Below are 17,511 nucleotides of genomic sequence, written 5' to 3'. Positions count from 1 at the left end.
AGTGTTAGCAACTGTTGTCAGGCACCTTCATCTGATAAAGCGTTTTTCCTACGTGGATCCCAAACCTTCCTCCGCGGAACTCTGCCCTTCGGTCTTCACTTCTGCATTCGTCCCATCCGGTTGTTCTGTCCTCGGACCCCTTCCCGGCAGCTCCGTAAGGATGGGCTCGGAGGTTACCTCCCCTGTTGTCATTTAGCTTCTTGTTCTTTTTATGTCCAAAGACACACTTCCATCTCAGCCAGCTTCTGTCCCCAGAGTCTGACCCTAGCCGTGCCCTTGCTGCAGAAAGGGAGCCCCCTGGTCAATAACGTCTTTGCCATCTTCCGTCATCCTGAAGGGAGCCTCAGAGCAGTCAAGGCGTTTGAGCTGAAAATCTTTCCTTGGGTGACGCTGGGTCTGCACAGGCTGCTGGGTGCTGGGCCGGCCCTGTGCTCAGGGGCGAAGGATCTGGGTGCTTTGGACTCTGAGAGGGGCGGGTTGCAAGCAGGAGTGGACGGGGTCGGGGATCCTATCGATTCTCTTGACTTGCAATTATCCTCTGCTTCCCTATGTGGGGACAGGATGTGGCCAGCCATGAGGGTCCTCGACTCCTTTTCTTGTTCCTCTTCCCACCTGTCGCCCCCCTTGCTCTGCATTCTCAGGTCTTGAGCAGCTCCAGCGCCTCAAACGCTCGGACACTTCCCAGTGATGATTCTTTAAAAAAAAAAAACTTATAAATGTGCTATATTCCCTCTCCTCCTCCTCCTCTGCTGAAATATTTTAAAGTAAATTACAGACATCATGACATTTCATCCCTACATACCTTATTATAGATCATTTACAAATACAGTCTTGTTTTTACATAATACCTTTATTTCACATACCAAAATTGAAAAGAATTCTTTAATATCATCTAGTATTGCTGCCATATTCAAATATCTACAATTACCCCCAAAATATGTTTGTTCCTGTCAGGCGCCAGGAAGTGCCATTGAGTTTCTGGTTTAGTTTTTGGTTTTTTTCCCCTATTGTTTTTATTTTTGTGTTCCTTTAACACGCAGGTTATGTGAATTTGAACCCTAAAGCCAGAGAAGGGCCAGCTGGTGCCTGTGGATACTCAAGGCCCGCTTTTCTTCCTCTCCACCCAGCTCCGAGTCCTGGACGGTCAGGTTCGCTCACCATCTCCCTCCATCAGGACTTCTTCCCTACTCTCTTTTCTGCTGAAGGAATTCTCTCCAGGGTCCCACTGTAGATAGGGGTGTCTATTCCAATTCTCCCCCCTTGGTTGCTGAGCTGAGAGGATGGAGTCCTGGAGCTGCTGGCACCCACCGTAAGGAAATGCTTATGTGAGAACAGGGGCCGCCCAGTGGCGTAGTGGTTATGTTCACGCACTGCACTTTGGCAGCCCAGGGTTCACAGGTTCAGATCCCGGACACAGACCTACACATCGCTTGTCAAGCCACGCTGTGGCAGGCATCCCATAGACAAAATAGAGGAAGATTGGCACAGATGTTAGCTCACGGACAATCTTCCTCAAGCAAAAAGAAGATTGGCAACAGATGTTAGCTCAGGGACAATCTTTCTCACGAAGAAAAAAAAAGAGAGCAGAGCTGAGAGAGGACGGACTCAGTTCTGATGACACGGTGTGAGCTGGGATCTGGCTGCTCCTGAAGCCAGACTTCTCCTGAATTTTTCAGTTAGGTGAACCAGTAGATTCCCTTTGTTGCTAAAACCTGTTTGATCTGGGTTTTGTGTCTCTGAAAACAAAAAGTCTTGAATAAAATAGCTCCTTCAAGAGTAAAGCAAGTGAGAGGAACACTCCACAGCTGGTAGAGATTTAGACCCATGCCCCTGTGCAGACTTCCAGTAAACGAAAATAGGCTACACCAGTGGCTCTTGAGCGAGTGTCAGCACGCCCTAGAAATACAAATTCTCTCCTTAACCCCCAGACCTGCTGGATGAGAAACTCTGGGGTGGAGCCCAGTGATCATGTTTTAACAAGCCTTCTGGATGGTTCTAACACAATCTGTGGTTTGAGAACCACTCCTCTACCTTAACATTTTGGAACCTAGAGCCAATGGCCTCACTCAAATTTCACCCTATGACCCTGTCAGCTTTCCATTTGAGGAAGATGGTTTGGACTGCAGCATGGATTAGAATCGAACAAGTGTATGGAGAAGCGGGTGTGGAAGTAGGGAGACTAGTCAGGAGGCTATTTTAGTCCGGGAAAGAGAGGATGGTATCCTGAACTTGGGAGGCGTCCGTGAAAAACGGAGGAAACTAGAGAGAATTAAGGGATATTTAGAAGAAACAATCAATGGGACTTAGTAATGGATTGGATAGTGGGTGAGGAAGAGGGAGATGTTACAAATGTTTGCTGGTTTTGTGACATCCTTCATTGGATGGATGGTGGTGCCATTTACTGAGACTGAGGTCACAAGAAGAGCACTGGGTTTTGTGGGGGAAACCATGAGTTCAGTTTTGTGCACGTTGTGGTTGGGTTCTCACCAATTCTGGGATGGGCTCTGGTTGGGCCACTTGGGTCACATCTATCCCTGAAAACAATCCTCGTGGCCAACAGGATGGGGCATACTGACTGATCACCCCACCCAGAGCACATGGACTGAGTGTTGGGGAGGACAAAGAGAATTAGCTCTGCCTCACAGAGATCTCTAAGGAAGGGTGCTCAAGGTCAGGATTTGAGTATTCTTGGCACCCTCACCCAATGCTATTGACCATACCGCAGTATCCCAAATGTATGCTATAGCTACTCTTTCAACTTATATTTAATACTTTCAGCCTTGGATTCTACATTAATATTTATATTGACTTTCTTTTTGTTTGCATTTGCCTGGTATGTATCTGCTCACCCCGTATTTTCAACCTTTCTGTGTCTTATGTTTTAGATACACCCTAGATTTTTTTGTTCTTTGATCAAATCTGAAGTCTTTGCCTTTAAATATCAGAGTTTAATCCATTTATATTTGTTATAATTGATATGTTGTTCTTCTGCATCTTATTTTATACTGTGTTTCTTATATGTTCTTGCTATTTTCTTTGTTCAATTCTCCATTCTTTTGCTATCTTGATTAACTTTGCTTCATTATTTGTATCCATGATTTGGAAGTCTTACATCTGATTTTTATTTTACTAATAATGCCCACAGAGCCCTTGACGCCCTAATAGGTGCTCCGAGATCCCAGGCGTGGCTCCTTCTTCCTGTGACAGAAGGGTGATCCATGCACTCCGGGCTCTCAGAGGTCCCAGGCCAGCCCCTCTCAGCCACAGGCAGCCGTGCCTCTGCCCGCAGAGCCTGGTCTCTGAGATGTCTTACTGTGGCATCCTCCACATCTTCACCTACATCCAGGGACATTGCACTCATGCCTCTCCCACCCCCACCATCCTTTCAGGGACAGCCAAGCTGATGCCCTAGCAAATCTTCTGGGGCTCCCAGAGGTTCCTAAATTCAGATCCAGAGCCCATAAGGAGATGAGGCTCAGTATGGTGGCCACACAGCCCACCCAGGCTCCGTTGGAGGTCCCTTCGGCTCAGTTCTGAAGCCCTCTAAACCCTTGGCTTGGTCAAGAGTTCATGGCCCATCGCAGATAAAATAGTTTCCAGTACCTTCTCAGCTTCCAGACCCTCTTTTATCACTCTACACCTGAGCCCTCAAGCCAGCAACCTCAGGCCCTCACCCTATCCTAGCCCTCCACTGGCCTGTGATACTCCAAATTATTCCTACCTTTTCCCCCACATCAAAACCGTCATTCTAAACCCAGAGGAAAGATATTGTGATATATCACTCTGCAAATATTTAGTGGGCACTTGCTTATGCCATTTAATTCACACCCAGATTTAAATAACTGACAATGGCCTCATCTACGCACTTTCCTGTAGTGTTTTCATTTTCAAAGAGAAGCTTGTTGACCATAAAGGATTTTTAACCTCTGATGATAAAGCAGGTCATCGCCTGCCACCCTCAGCCACACTGACCCCTCCCTCTCTGAGGTCCAGAGGTCCTTCTCTGCTTCTCTCCGGCACCTGCCGCCTTCTCTCTGGACAGCAGCTGTCTCTGGAAGGACTTGGCATCTGTTCCCCCAACGTCCCCTTGTGTGAGGCTCAGGGTTGCCAGGTGCCAGGCCTGGTCCCCTCTGCACAGCACTGGCCTCAGAGTCAGCTGGGCTCAAGAGGGGTCATCTGAGTGGCCAGCGTGTCCATTCAGCTGGGGTGGGGGGGAGCAGCCTCTGGGTGACAAGAGGGTGGATGGGAAAGGTTGGGCATCTATCATCCAGCTGTGATGCTGCTTTGAAATTCCAAAAGCAGGACATGGAGGCAAGAGGGGCCATAGGGAACGCAATCCTGCATTTACTGGGTGAGAAAGAGCAGCAGTCCAGGGACACGCACTGTGCTGTTTGTCCTGATACGCCTGTGACTTACCATGAGACTTTTACAGGGCCTGTGTACCTCAGTTTACAAACATGACAAATGGCAGTGGGTGGCCTAGAAGATCTCTAAGGTCCCCTGGGCACAGGCCCCGTCATCCTCACTGTGGCCACTGGAGGGCAGCACCTCCACAAACGCGGCAGCACCTCCACAAACGCAGCCTGCCCCTCAGCCCTCTAATCCTTCCTCTGCAAAACCTCCTCTGCTTTAGTTTCTCACCAAACCGCACCAACACAGAGGGCCTTTGGAAAATTTCTGGCGCTGGTGGGGGGAACACCCGCCTAGGGCGCCATGGAACAGCTGAAGGGCTGTTTCTAAGGGATATTTTGTTTCTTAAAACTTTGCTCCAGCACCATGAACTTACAGAAACCAATACTGGAACATTGAAGTTCCGGGGCCTGCTAAGGCGTCTTCCCAGCTCTCCGCCAAGAGAGACCCAGCAGCCTTGCCCTTGAGGGGGCGGTTGGCCACGTGACTTTCTTCCCGCCGACGAGGGGAAGCTGGTTTTGTGGCTGTTTAAGGAGCAGATTCTTTGTGCTATGGCTGGGAGAGGGTATCTCCCTGTCCTCTGCAGCTCCCGGGACACCTCAGCAATTTAGTTTAGAAGTGTTCACGATGACAGTCTGAGGGAGATAACATTAGCCCCAAGTTAATATCACCTGAAGCCTTTTTATTTTTTTCTTGGGTGTCTGTTTGTTTTAGTTTTTAAACTAAATTCAGCCAAATTCCTACTCTGTGTCATTTGTAATAGTGAAAAGTTGAAATCATAAATTAACAATAAGTAATAATACAATTAAATAATAATAGTTTCCATAAAAGTTACAATTGGTGATTGGAAACTTGCATTTTCAACAAAATTAAAACAAACAGAATATAATTGACTACAAAAAAATTGAATATTTGAAGTGCTAAAAGATTCTAGATCATTTTCCTTCATTCTTTTGTTATATTTGCTTTATATTTTTTGTTTTTTTTTTCTTTTTCTTTTTTGTGAGGAAGACCGGCCCTGAGCTAACATCCGTGCTAATCCTCCTCTTTTTGCTGAGGAAGACCGGCCCTGAGCTAACATCTATTGCCAATCCTCCTCCTTGTTTTCCCCAAAGCCCCAGTAGACAGTTGTATGTCATAGCTGCACATCCTTCTAGTTGCTGTATGTGGGACACGGCCTCAGCATGGCCGGAGAAGTGGTGCGGCGGTGCGCGCTGGGTATCCGAACCCAGGCCGCCAGTAGTGGAGCGAGTGCACTTAACCGCTAAGCCACGGGGCCGGCCCTATATTTTTTCTTATTACAGAAGCAATCGTTGTTCATCAGGAAAGAAAAAATCATAATCTAACCCACCTAGAAGATTCTATCATTTAAACCCTTGGTGTGGAAATTTCCAGATTCTTTTGTACACACACACACATTTTATGCCTATCCTCATCTCCAAACTAATTTTCTAGAGTTAGATATTTACAAAATTTCCAACTTTTTGCTGCTTCAAAACTGAGCAAGCATAATGAACTAAAATTTACTAAAACTTTTAAAAACTTACAAAATAGAAATTTTTTTCCCTGAAGTGTTGCAGGTTGGACAGTCACTTCTTCGGTCACCTTCCTGAGTACCTGTCTTCATCGTCCCTCCCAGTGGGGGGACTCTCTTCCTTTCATTTCCACTGTCTCCAAGGCAGAGGAGGACAGTAGCAGGCCCCAGGTCTCCGCTCCCCCAGGGGCCCCTGGCAGGCTCTGGACAGTGATGGAGGCCAAACCTCTGAGCCAGACTGGTGGGCAGGGTGGCCGGGACTCGGCAGCTGGGGATACCTCCCTAAAGAGACAGTTCTCCTTCTCAGGCCCTTGACTCACTCCTGCCTCCCCACCTGCCCCAGCTCCTGCCCTTCCAGCCTCCATGCCCAGCAAGCTCCTGACCCCCACAGGCTCACATGGCCAGAACAGGGGCCCCTGCCTCCTGCCCACCACCATGACCTCCAGGAGCAGGGAGCCTGCCCTAGTGGCCCTGGGCGTGGCGAGGCCTCAGAAAACACGGTGCGAATGAGTTTCTGGTCACAGCGGTGGCTTCCTGGCTGCAGCCCCCTTTCCAGAGAACAGCCTTCCTCAAGCTCCCTCCCCAGCCCTGGGTCCTGGGTGAAGAACTGTTACCGAACCAAGTGGACTTGCCTCCGGGTGAGTTAAATAAGACTCTACACCAGTGGAAGTTGTCTCACAAAGTAAAGTGTATTTGCTGCAAGTAGGAGGCCATGAGGAATCATTTCCAAAGGCATGCCGTCCCGAGAAAAGGGAAGCAGGAAATTTTATTTGATTGGGGAATGAATATTCAAAAGGGAGAGGCAGGTATTCGCTTGCACAGGCTCATTTGGAGAACATGCTTCCACGCAATGAGGCCTAAGCTCCTCCTGGAGACATCTTGCCTTATTAAAAGTAAGGCAAAGGTCATGGGCACAGCTCTTGTGGCGAGGCTCGGTCAGTTTCAGGACGTTGGTGGTTATATCTCCCTTGAGTTTCTCTCTTGGTCAGTTTCAGGATGGCTGCTGGTTACATCTCCTTAACATACAAAAGGAAAAGAAACAACTTGGAAAAACAGGTAATTGCTTCCAAACCCGCCTTTGAGTTTCTCCAGGCCCCTAGTCGGTGACAGAACCACACTTAGCGCTAATGAACACCTGTGAACTGAAAATATCGGAATAAGTGTGCTCACGGGTACGAAGTGCAGGGGGAAATAACAGTCTGCCCAGGATGAGAGGTGCTGCTTCAGAAACTCGGGCTCTTGAGGAAAAAAGCCATGTGAAGACAGAGGCAGAGACATGGAGCCGAGGAACGCCTGGAGCGCTCAGGAGCTGAAAGAGGAGAGAAGGAGCCTTCCCTGGAGACTGCAGAGGGAACGCGGCCCTGCCGACACCTTGGCTGTGGACTTCTGACCTCCAGAACTGGGCGAGGATACATTTCTGGCATGTTAAGCCAAAAGAAAAAGAAACTCAGGCTTTTTGTCCACGTAGTTGTTTCATAAATGCTGATGGTGATGCTTTTTCGGACCCCTTGGTCGGATCGGTGGAGCACTGTCTGGCCCTCCTCCCCACCCCGAAGGGAGGTGTCCCAGGACAGTGGAAAGACTTAGAGTCCAAGAGCTGAGTTCAAATCCCAGTCCTATCCCTGGGGAACTCTGGGCTCAGCTTCCCCATCTCTAATTTGGGATGCAGAGTCCTCACCTCATGGCACTGCTGTGAGGCTCAAGATGAGAGGAGGCCCATGGGAACTTGCAGCAACTTGTGAAGTACAGCGTAAATGTGAGCGCACTTGTAGTAATTAAAACGTCGCTGGAAGCTGAATCCTCGCAGAACCTGACTGCCACCTGGCTCATCCAAGGGCCCTGCCAGCCCGGCTCCCTGCGCTTGGAGCTGTGCTCCTGCGCCAGCCAGCGTCTGAATCTGCCGGTGCCCAGGGAGGTGGCAGTGAGCAGGGGGCTCACCCAGCCCAGGAATCCACTGGAGAGGATTCTGGAGATCACCATGATTCTACTTGGGATGACAGTCTCTCCCTCCTACACGACACATCCTTTCTAGAGCCATTCTGCAACCTCTTCCCCCAATCCACAGATGAGCCTGCTCTGAATAGGATCACACAGCAACGGGCCCAGCCCTGGGATCACAGTTCAGGGCAAAACGGTGAAGACGCGGCCCACCACAACATTACCTGAGAAAGCAGGGTCATCTCAGCTCATTGTCAATCTCTACGGTAAAACAGAAGGCAGTCTGGTGGCTTTCGTGGTGAAGTGTGTGGAGAAGCATAGCAAGAAAGAGTAGAAGCCTGTGCCCTACATTCAGTGCAGCGAGAACAGCATGTGCAAAGGCCCTGAGGCTGCAACATATTTGGTATATCTGAAGAACAATATGGCTGGAGCTCAGGGAGCAAAAGGGAGAGTGGTAACAGATGTGCCCAGGAAGCATTCAGGGGCCAAATGATGTAGACCACAATTAGGGCTCTGAAATGTATTCACAGTGCAATGGAAAACCATTGGAGGGTTTTGAGTATGGAAGTGATACAATCAGATTCCTATTTTTAAAGAAATAAATAGTAATTACTAAAGAGTAATGAACACCTATGGATCCAGCACCCACTTTAAGCAGTAAGTCATCACAGACACAATCGAAGGCCCTGCGTTCCCCTCCCTCTCTCCCTGTAATAGATGCAGCCACTATTCTGAATTTGGTTTTTCTTGTGAATCACCTTTACTATGTATTATGCCACCTTAAAACTATATATTTTTATAATTATTTTGTTACTATTCAACTTTTTAAAATAATATTACACTATAGATTTTTCCTGCTGCTTGCTTTCGATGCTCAACATCATACTTGTGAATTTCTACCATGTGGGTTTGTGTAGTTCTGGTTCATTCATTCTTTACTACTACCTAGTATGGTTATTTTACATTATCCTCTCGACAGACATTTAGGTTGTTTCCCATGTTCTCAATTACAAGTAATGCTGTTGTGAACATTTTAGTGTCATGCACGTATGCAAGTTTCTCTAAGGTAAGTAGCTGGGAGTGGAGTTTCTGGGTCGTGGGATGTGCACGTGTCCCATCTACGCAGTGTTACCCAACTGTGTTCACAGTGGTTGTTGCAGCTGACGTTCCCACTGGCAGTGGAGGAAGACTGCTCCACATCCTCAGCAGTGCTTGGTATTGTCAGACTTTAAAGTTTTTGCCGATTTGGGGGTGTGAAATCGTATCTCATTGTGGTTTTAATTTTCATGATCTTAATTGCCAGTGAAATGGAGACTTTTCACTTATCTATTGATCATTCCCATTTACTCTCCTGTAAATCACCAGTTCTTCCCTTTCTATCATTTTTCTCTTGGGTTGCTAGTTCTGTTCTTGTTGATTTTTAGAATTTCTTTATGCAATCTGGATTCATTCATTCAGCACATTCTCATTGAACACCTTTATGTGCCGAATACTCTTCTTAGGTACTTGGAGTTCATTGTGAAAAAGACTCCTCACGGAGCTTATATCTTCTTGGTGAATACGTGTTCTTCTATCCCTTGAATTTCCTGAAAACTACTCATTGGAGCTAAAGGCTTAATTAGATTCAGGTTCAGAAAAAAATTCTCTTTTGCAACTAGTCTTCATTGGCAGTGCTTTGTACTCCAAAAGGCACAAAATGCCAGCTTGTTCCACGTCAAGGAATGTTAACACTGCTTAGCATCTCTAAAGGTGGTCAGCCTAGTCCGCCCATTGTGTAAAGACCCCATTGATCTTCCGTCTACTGGTGTTAGGAACCAATGATGATCATCATCTGGGTCCATTATTTCATTTAGGTTGCAAAATGATTCCTTTTGAATTTACTAGCTAGAATTGCTCCAAAAAGAACTTCCGTTCACCAGCTGTAGTGGGTAGAATGGCGGCCCTCCAAAAAGATATGTCCACCCAGAAACTGTGAATGTGAACTTATTTGAAAAAAGGATCTTTGCAGATGTAATTAAGTTAAGGATTTTTGAGATGAGATTGTCCTGGATTAACTGGGTGAGCCCTAAATCCAATGACAAGTTTATAAGAGAAAGACAGGTGGACACAGACATGAAGTGGAGAAGGTGATGTGAAAAGAGAGAATTTTCCACTCCACTCCATCCACTCCAAAGATTGGAGTGATGCAGCCACAAGCCCGGGAAGGCCTGGAGCCACCAGAAGCTGGAAGAAGCCAGGAAGGAGGATTTGGAGGGAGCCTGGCCCTGCCAACACCTTGATTTCAGATTTATGGCTTCCAGCGCTGTGAAAAAATACATTTCTCTTCCTTTAAGCCACGCAGTTTGTGGTGAGTTGCTACAGCAGCCCCAGGAAACTAATACGACCAACTGTGAGATTACTCTGAAATACAGTTTGGACAGGAAAGGCAGGACACGTACTTGATTCTCCCTTCTATTTGCCAATTTACAGAATAGTAAATGGTTTCCCTAGCAACTTCCCAAGTTGACCAATGAGCTTTCTTTCATTTTTTTAGTACCATTATGAGCTCACGTATTTCTATGTATTTGATATGTTTCAATCTATTGCAGTTATTATTCTCTTTCTGATATTATTCTTTTCGATGCTTAAGTTGTCCCAGGAGCCCCTTCAAGATGGCCCCTGTGTCTTTGGGGCATGACTCCAGTGGTCTTAGATGGATTTCTTGTTTTCTGGCCTAAAAAGATATCCCAGGCTCACTTGTATGTCCTTGCCCCAGATCTGGAAGGGGCCACTTCTCCAAGGAGCCCTGCTTCCTCATGGTGGGAAGGAGAATTGAGAGACTGCTGTCTGGGTAGAAGGGTGTTCATTGCCTCGGGGGCACCGTTGTTTCCAGACCTGAAACGTGGACAGAGCTAGGAAACATGTGCTTCTTAGAAATAGAAAAAGAATTTATAAATTCATACTGATATTTCTAGTTCAGAGTTACGATTATAGGGTTTTTACTTAGCTTTTTTGATGTTATATTTGGATCTCTGTTTTCTTATGCTGAAAATCTTCTTACTAAGGACATAAGCATAATTATTTATGTATATAAGTAATATATAGTAATTACACACACATAGCTTCAAAATAACGATACCAGTATTATTCCTGACAAGACTCCTGTGGATGGTTGAGGATTTCTTTGCACTTCTTCTTGTGCTTAGGACATAACCCACTAGGTGTGAGTAAAAATACTGCTTTTAAAATAACTTGGGGGCCGGCCCCATGGCTTAGCAGTTAAGTGTTCGTGCTCCGCTACTGGTGGCCCGGGTTCGGATCCCAGGCACACACCGACGCACCGCTTCTCCAGCGATGCTGAGGCTGCGTCCCACATACAGCAACTAGAAGGCTGTGCAACTATGACATACAACTATCTACTGGGGCTTTGGGGAAAAAAAATAAAATAAAAAAATAAAATAACTTGGAAACGTTCATCTCTGTCTGTGTATGCTCCCAACTCAATGTACAATTGTTCAATCATTTTACTATGTTTTTGCATTTTAAGCTAAATTTTAGGGATTTTTTTAAAATCTTTTAATTTTGTTTTATAATTATGTGAAATCCAAGGTTCCAAAGTCAAAACTGCCAAACTGGGTGTATCCAGATAAGTCCATCTTCCAGCCCCATCCTCCACCCTTTCCCCTGTCTCCTTCTTTTAGGTAACTATTACAGTTAATTTTTGGTTCCTTTTCCCCTTGTTTGCAAGCACAAACAGGCGTGTGTAATCCTGTTTGTTTACGTCTTCGTTTACTTGTTTATAGTGTCTCTCGCCCCATAGGAATGTAAGCTGCTTGGCTGTACTGTTCCCTGTGTCATCTCCAGTTCATCATAGACTCTCATTTCTGGTTGAAAGAATGAATCTTATGTCATCATGTCGTTACCCTGCTGAAAACCCTGCCAGAGCTGCCCGTCACCCACAGATGAAATGCAACGCCCTTTAGTGGCACAGAAGGTACCAGGGAAGCCTAACCTCCCCCAGCTGCACCCCCCTTTCCCTGCCAGCTCCCTTGAACCTGGTCCTCTGGTCACACCAACCTACTCTCACGTCCCCTGTTTTCCCATCAGCACGTGCTATTCCCTCAGCCTGCAGTGCCCCGCCCCTCCCCCGCTTGGCTCGCCAGGTGAGCTCCTTCGCAGCCTTCAAAACCCAGGCCAGCACAGCTCCTCTGTGGAGATTTTACACAGTTGTTCTCCCCATGGTAGGGAGATTGGTTATTTAAATGTCTGTCCTGTTCACCAGACTTGAGCTCCAAGCATAGGAAACGTCCCTCCCCATCTCTGTACCCCAGTACTTAGCCTAGTATTGGCCCCAGGCTAACATCCGTGCCCATCTTCCTCTACTTTATATGTGGGATGCCTGCCATAGCATGGCCTGACAAGCGGTGCGTAGGTCCGCGCCTGGGATTCAAACCTGTGAACTCCAGGCCGCCAAAGCAGAGCTCAGGAATTAACCACTACGCCACCCGGCCGGCCCCCAACCTTGTCTCATTTAATCAAACCACAGCTCTAAAAGACAGATTATTTTACTATCCCACATGGCTAGTCAGTGGTAGAACTAGCACTTGATCCCAGGTCTAGTGGCAAGAAGGCCCAGGCACCATAGGAGATCTGCAGGGAGCCCTCCCCCCGCCACCTCTCCCTGCACTCACAGGACATGATCACTGCTGCAAACCTCCCCATCAACAAGTTCCCGATGAAAGAATCTCTTTCCTTTTCCTTAATCTTGGTCCTGGAAATCCCTCCCACTTTGATCTCTATCCCATCACTTGGGTCCCTTGGGGTAGGGCAAAAAAAGGGATGTTAAGTGGGACAAAGGAATAGAAAAGAGAAATTTTTTTTTTCTGTTGCCAATCTTCCTCTTTTTTTTTCCCCCTTCCCAAAGCCCCAGTACACAGTTGTGTATTCTGGTTGTGAGTCCTTTTAGTTCTTCTATGTGAGCCGCCACCAAAGCATGGCTACTGACAGATGAGTGCTGTGGTCCGCGTCCAGGAACTGAACCTCGGCCACCACAGCAGAGTGCGCTGAACTTTAACCGCTAGGCCGACAGGGCTGGCTCAGAAAAAATTTTTAATGACAAATTTTCAAAGTTGTTCATTACATCTAAATGCTACAGGGAAGTTTGGGCTGGTTTATAGTTTAGGAAGATCAACGTGCATGATTTGAAAGGAGAGGAGTTTGGGCTGGCCCCGTGGCTTAGCGGTTAAGTGCGCGTGCTCCACTACTGCTGGCCCAGGGTTCGGATCTCGGGCACGCACCGACGCACTGCTTCTCCGGCCATGCTGAGGCTGTGTCCCACATACAGCAACTAGAAGAATGTGCAACTATGACATACAACTACCTACTGGGACTTTGGGGAAAAAAAAAGAAGGAGGATTGGCAATAGATGTTAGCTCAGAGCCGGTCTTCCTCAGCAAAAAGAGGAGGATTAGCATGGATGTTAGCTCAGGGCTGATCTGCCTTACAAAAAAAAAAAAAAAGAAAGGAGAGAGGAGTTAGCCTTTTAAATTTCTATTCCAGTCAATTTCCACTGGTGTTTTCTAACTCATACATTTCTCTTCTCATACATTTAAACCCTCTCACTTCCTTTCATGGATGATGGTTTCCCCTTGGTGTAGTCAGAAATTCAACAGGTGCTTCAGGGGGAGTATAGCCATCTGGACAAAGGATTTATTGGCGACAGGGCAGGGCGTGGGCTCAGGGGGGCAGCCACTTCCTGTCCTAGCTCATGCTTCAAGCTCGTTAATATTTGCTCTTTCTCTTCCCCTTCTTCTGTTCAATTAATCTTCTAAAGTATTCAAGGTTATTGTTGATCTTGCTTAGGTAAGACTGGAGTTCAGAGCCTAGAACAGACTCTATAAAAAGAAGAGTTAATAGGAAAAGGTCAGAACTCTGGAGGTCCTCATGAAAACAGATTCTGTGGGACAGCCAGATGCCACTCTCCACACATGTCCTTTAGGGAAGTATTTTTGATTCCTTAGGATGCCCTCCATGTTCCCATCCCATTGGCTTCAAGCATCATAGCTATGTCTGAATTTAGGCTTGAAAGTTGCCAGAACTCCAGGGATGATGTGTCGAAAGTCGTTCCACCCTTGAACCTTGGTTTCTCATGCGATGCTCAGTAGCCCTTACCTTAGGGGGTATTTTCTATAAAATAAATTGTAAGAGGTCTTGTTTTTCCAACTGACTTTGGTTTCTCAGGTCATTCCTCATTGGGGGTTTGATCACATTAACCCATCTGGGGTGGAATTCTATAGAGTTATTAGAGATCACGTGGGCCATACAACTGGGTTGACTGGAGACAATCGCTGCTACGTAGAAGTCTGGGCCTGAGGGCAGGTGGAGCAAGATAATGCCCAGTTGTCTGTTCTATTGTCAGCAAAGGCAGGCCGCGATGTGGATCCCCAGTTGGAGGTGAGGGAAGAAGCCCTCTTACTACCTACCGGCTGTTGAAGTGATAATTCTAAACAGTGAGTCTCAGAAGAGGGGGCCACAACGGACACACAGGCAAACCACTACGTGGCGCATCTTTGTCTAAGAAGTGGGTATCTAGACCATCTGAGCTCCCTCATGAGGATAAACTGGAATGGCCACCCTCATGGAAAGAGCATGTGATATATGGGAAACTATACAATCTGTTTGTGCCTCTTGCAAGAATAGTGTAAAATTTTATAGGGAAAACCAGAGAACATGGCAAAATTAGAACAAGGAGACTGATCAGTGGGTCTAAGCTCCCTTTGGTCAGCCTCTGAGCAATTGGACCTGCTTAGGAGGATGCCACCCTTTGGAAAAAGGAATTGTTACTCTTAATATCATATATAGTATAATATGAGGAAATGGGAATTCTAGCTGGTGTCATTTTTCCTCTGTTAGCATTGTATTGGAGGCGCAAACTGATGCAAGGAACAACAATAAAGGAACCAGGAAGGAACGATGAGGAGAAAATCACACACAGGCCTTCATTGGGAGGGGGGTGTGTGTATGTACGGAGATTTAAAATCTGGAAAGATACTTATAAAGGCAGGGTAATATTGATTGGAGACCAATTCTATTGTATTAGAGGATGTAAAGGTATCAGGAATGGTTAATAGAAACAGATTGTAAAGACAATGAATTCAGGGAATGTGTATAGTTCACCACAGCTTTACAGAGAAGCAGACAAAATAAAGATGGGAAGATTGCAGGATATTTATATTCTTGCAACCACAGAAGTGAGGTGAGCCAAGAACATAGTTGAAGCCTGACCCAATGGATTAGAGGGTCCGGGAGAAGCTGGACTGCTTATGCCTACTTCCAGTATCCTGGTATCTGGGGCTTGATCCCCAAGAAAATCCAGTAAACAATGTATGGTCTAGTTAACCCCACCTTGGGGGAACGTATAGGAGGAGTTGGGGATGGGCTTGTAAAACAGACCAAGATAAAAGTGTGCAGGAAATAATCTGAGTTGGGTTTGATGAGGTTACCTTGAGCCTACACTCTTATGAAGCATCTGGATGTTGCTGCCATCTTGCTTCTCCTACTGTCTCTGGCCAAGACCAGGTAGGTAATAAATCATGTAGCTACTCTTCCTCATTGTCTCCTCTGTTCTACATCACTGCATAGACTGAGAGAATGAGTCATCCCCTTTGCCCATGCCCTGTACAGATTGGCCCATCTGAGCCTCCTGCTATTTAGATGACTGTCCTTCCCTTACTATTGCCAGAAGAGATGGGTCCACCCAGAGAAGGAAGAAAACAGAAGTCAACAAATTGCAAAGAATAAACAAGAGTTGATCTCACTCACCCTGATTAGAGAGATACATGAAGTTGGTTTCCACCACTCTGTCATTCAGGGCCTGGGTACTGCGGTAATCATTGTTGAGGGTCTTGTTCTGATGATCCAATAAAGAGTTCTCTAGCTTCAAAATCTGCAGGCAACATGAAGTGAATTATGGAAGAGAAGAGACACTGAGTGATTTAAAAGAGTTTAGTTAGCAATTGAACTAGAGCTTGGGTTTATATAACCCTGATAAAGCAGTTGTGAGAAGATCTCAAGTCCAAAGGAGGTTCTAGGTGCTATATGGCAGGCATAGCATCCATTTATCCAGTATTCATTCTTCCAACAATCTCTTTCAATCTTTCCCTATGAGTATTTGGTTACCAGTATAAAGGAGAGAAAGAAGTCAACAGAGATATATCAAGTGGCAAACTCGATTTTTGTTTTCCTGAAAATGTCTATATTTTGTCTACATCCTTAAAAGACATTTTTGCTGCATGGACAATTCTAGCTTGGCTATTCATTTCTCTCAGCATGAAATGAATGAGAATCATGGAATATGAAAATAAGATTCCACTGCTTTCTGACATTTATTGTTGCTGTGTTGAATCAACTCTCAGTCTAATAGTACTCCTTTCATGATAATCTGCTTTTTCTCTCTGGCTGATTTTTAAATCTTTTCTTTGTCTTTGATATTTTGTGGTTTCACTGTGATGTGTTTAGTGTAGGTTTCTTTGTACTTAACATTGACTCATTGGGCTTCCTGAATATATGACTTGGTATCTTTTATCTCCTTTGGAAAATTGTCAGCCACTATTTCTCAAATCATGCCTCTTGTCTATGCTACCTCCCTTCTCCTTCTAGAATTTCAAATAGACATTTGTTAGACCTTTCCAGTATATTTTCTCTGTCTCTATACTTCTTTTTCATATTTCCATCTCCTTTTCTGTGTGTGCTGCATTTTAGATAATTTCTCAGCTCTGTCTTCCAGTTTCCTAATTCTTTCTTGAACTGTGTCTAACATGCTATTAAACCCATTCATTGGGTTTTTAATTTCTGTTACTATCTTTTCATTTCTAGAAATCAAGTCTACTTGGTCATTTTTATACCTTTTTCTTTTGAGGAAGATTGGCCCTGAGCTAACACTTGTTGCCAATCTTCTTCCTCTTTCCTTTTTTCTCCCCAGTAGATAGTTGTATGTCATAGTTGTACATCCTTCTAGTTGCTCTATGTGGGATGCCGCCTCAGCATGGCTTGATGAACGGTGCATAGGTCCACGCCCAGGATCTGAACCAGTGAAGCCCAGGCCACTGAAGCAGAGCACGTGAACTTAACCACTACACCACCGGGCAGGCCCCATCATTTTTGTTCTTTCCTCATATTTAAAACTCATATTAAACATACTAAATATGTTAAATTATACATTTTATACATTCTTTATACATATTAAACATTCTTATTTTATATTAATTGTCTTATAATTCCACTATCTGAAATTTTGTAGGTCTGATTCTGCTGACACTCACTCATAGGTAGTGTCTTTCTCCATTTTTTTCTTTAATTGAGCTCATTTCAGGTAACTTTATTTGTGGAAATTCTCCTAGATCTGGATTTAAGGTGCGTTTTTTCAGAGGTAATTTACATTTGCTTCTGTTAGGCATCTAGGGACACTTCCAACCTGGTTGGCAACATTTTTATGTGTGGGTATCCTTGAATAAGGGTCTTTCCAACTTTTCCTGGAGTAGGGAAATGAAAAGTTTAAGAAAAAGAAATATTCGTTTCTGAGGAAGAACATCACCCAAAAGGAAATGTCAGCTTTGCTTTGCAACCCCAGTAACATTTGTCCTTCATTCAAC

The 17,511-nt window shown here is 45.5% G+C and overlaps 1 protein-coding gene across 2 annotated transcripts in view; it reads right to left on the bottom strand.

The window, feature by feature from the left end:
• Window positions 1–6,622: 6,622 nt before the first annotated feature.
• The window catches only part of CA6 (carbonic anhydrase 6), a 54,797-nt gene continuing 43,908 nt past the window's right edge, over window positions 6,623–17,511 (bottom strand). The window contains exons 8-9 of one of the 2 annotated variants that reach the window (XM_058552826.1): window positions 15,683–15,806; window positions 6,623–6,960 (exon numbers count right to left, since the gene is read on the bottom strand). In XM_058552826.1, coding sequence (XP_058408809.1) covers window positions 6,902–6,960; window positions 15,683–15,806 — 183 coding nt within the window. In that variant the 3' untranslated portion in view covers window positions 6,623–6,901. Of the gene's footprint in view, window positions 6,961–15,682; window positions 15,807–17,511 lie in introns of those variants that run through there. The other variant, XM_058552827.1, reaches the window with a different exon arrangement.

The sequence above is a fragment of the Diceros bicornis genome, chromosome 13 (assembly GCF_020826845.1).
Source record: "Diceros bicornis minor isolate mBicDic1 chromosome 13, mDicBic1.mat.cur, whole genome shotgun sequence".
Taxonomy (NCBI): Eukaryota; Metazoa; Chordata; class Mammalia; order Perissodactyla; family Rhinocerotidae; genus Diceros; species Diceros bicornis.
The sequence above is the reverse complement of the archived record's forward strand: the minus strand, read 5'-3'. Positions and strand labels throughout refer to the sequence as shown.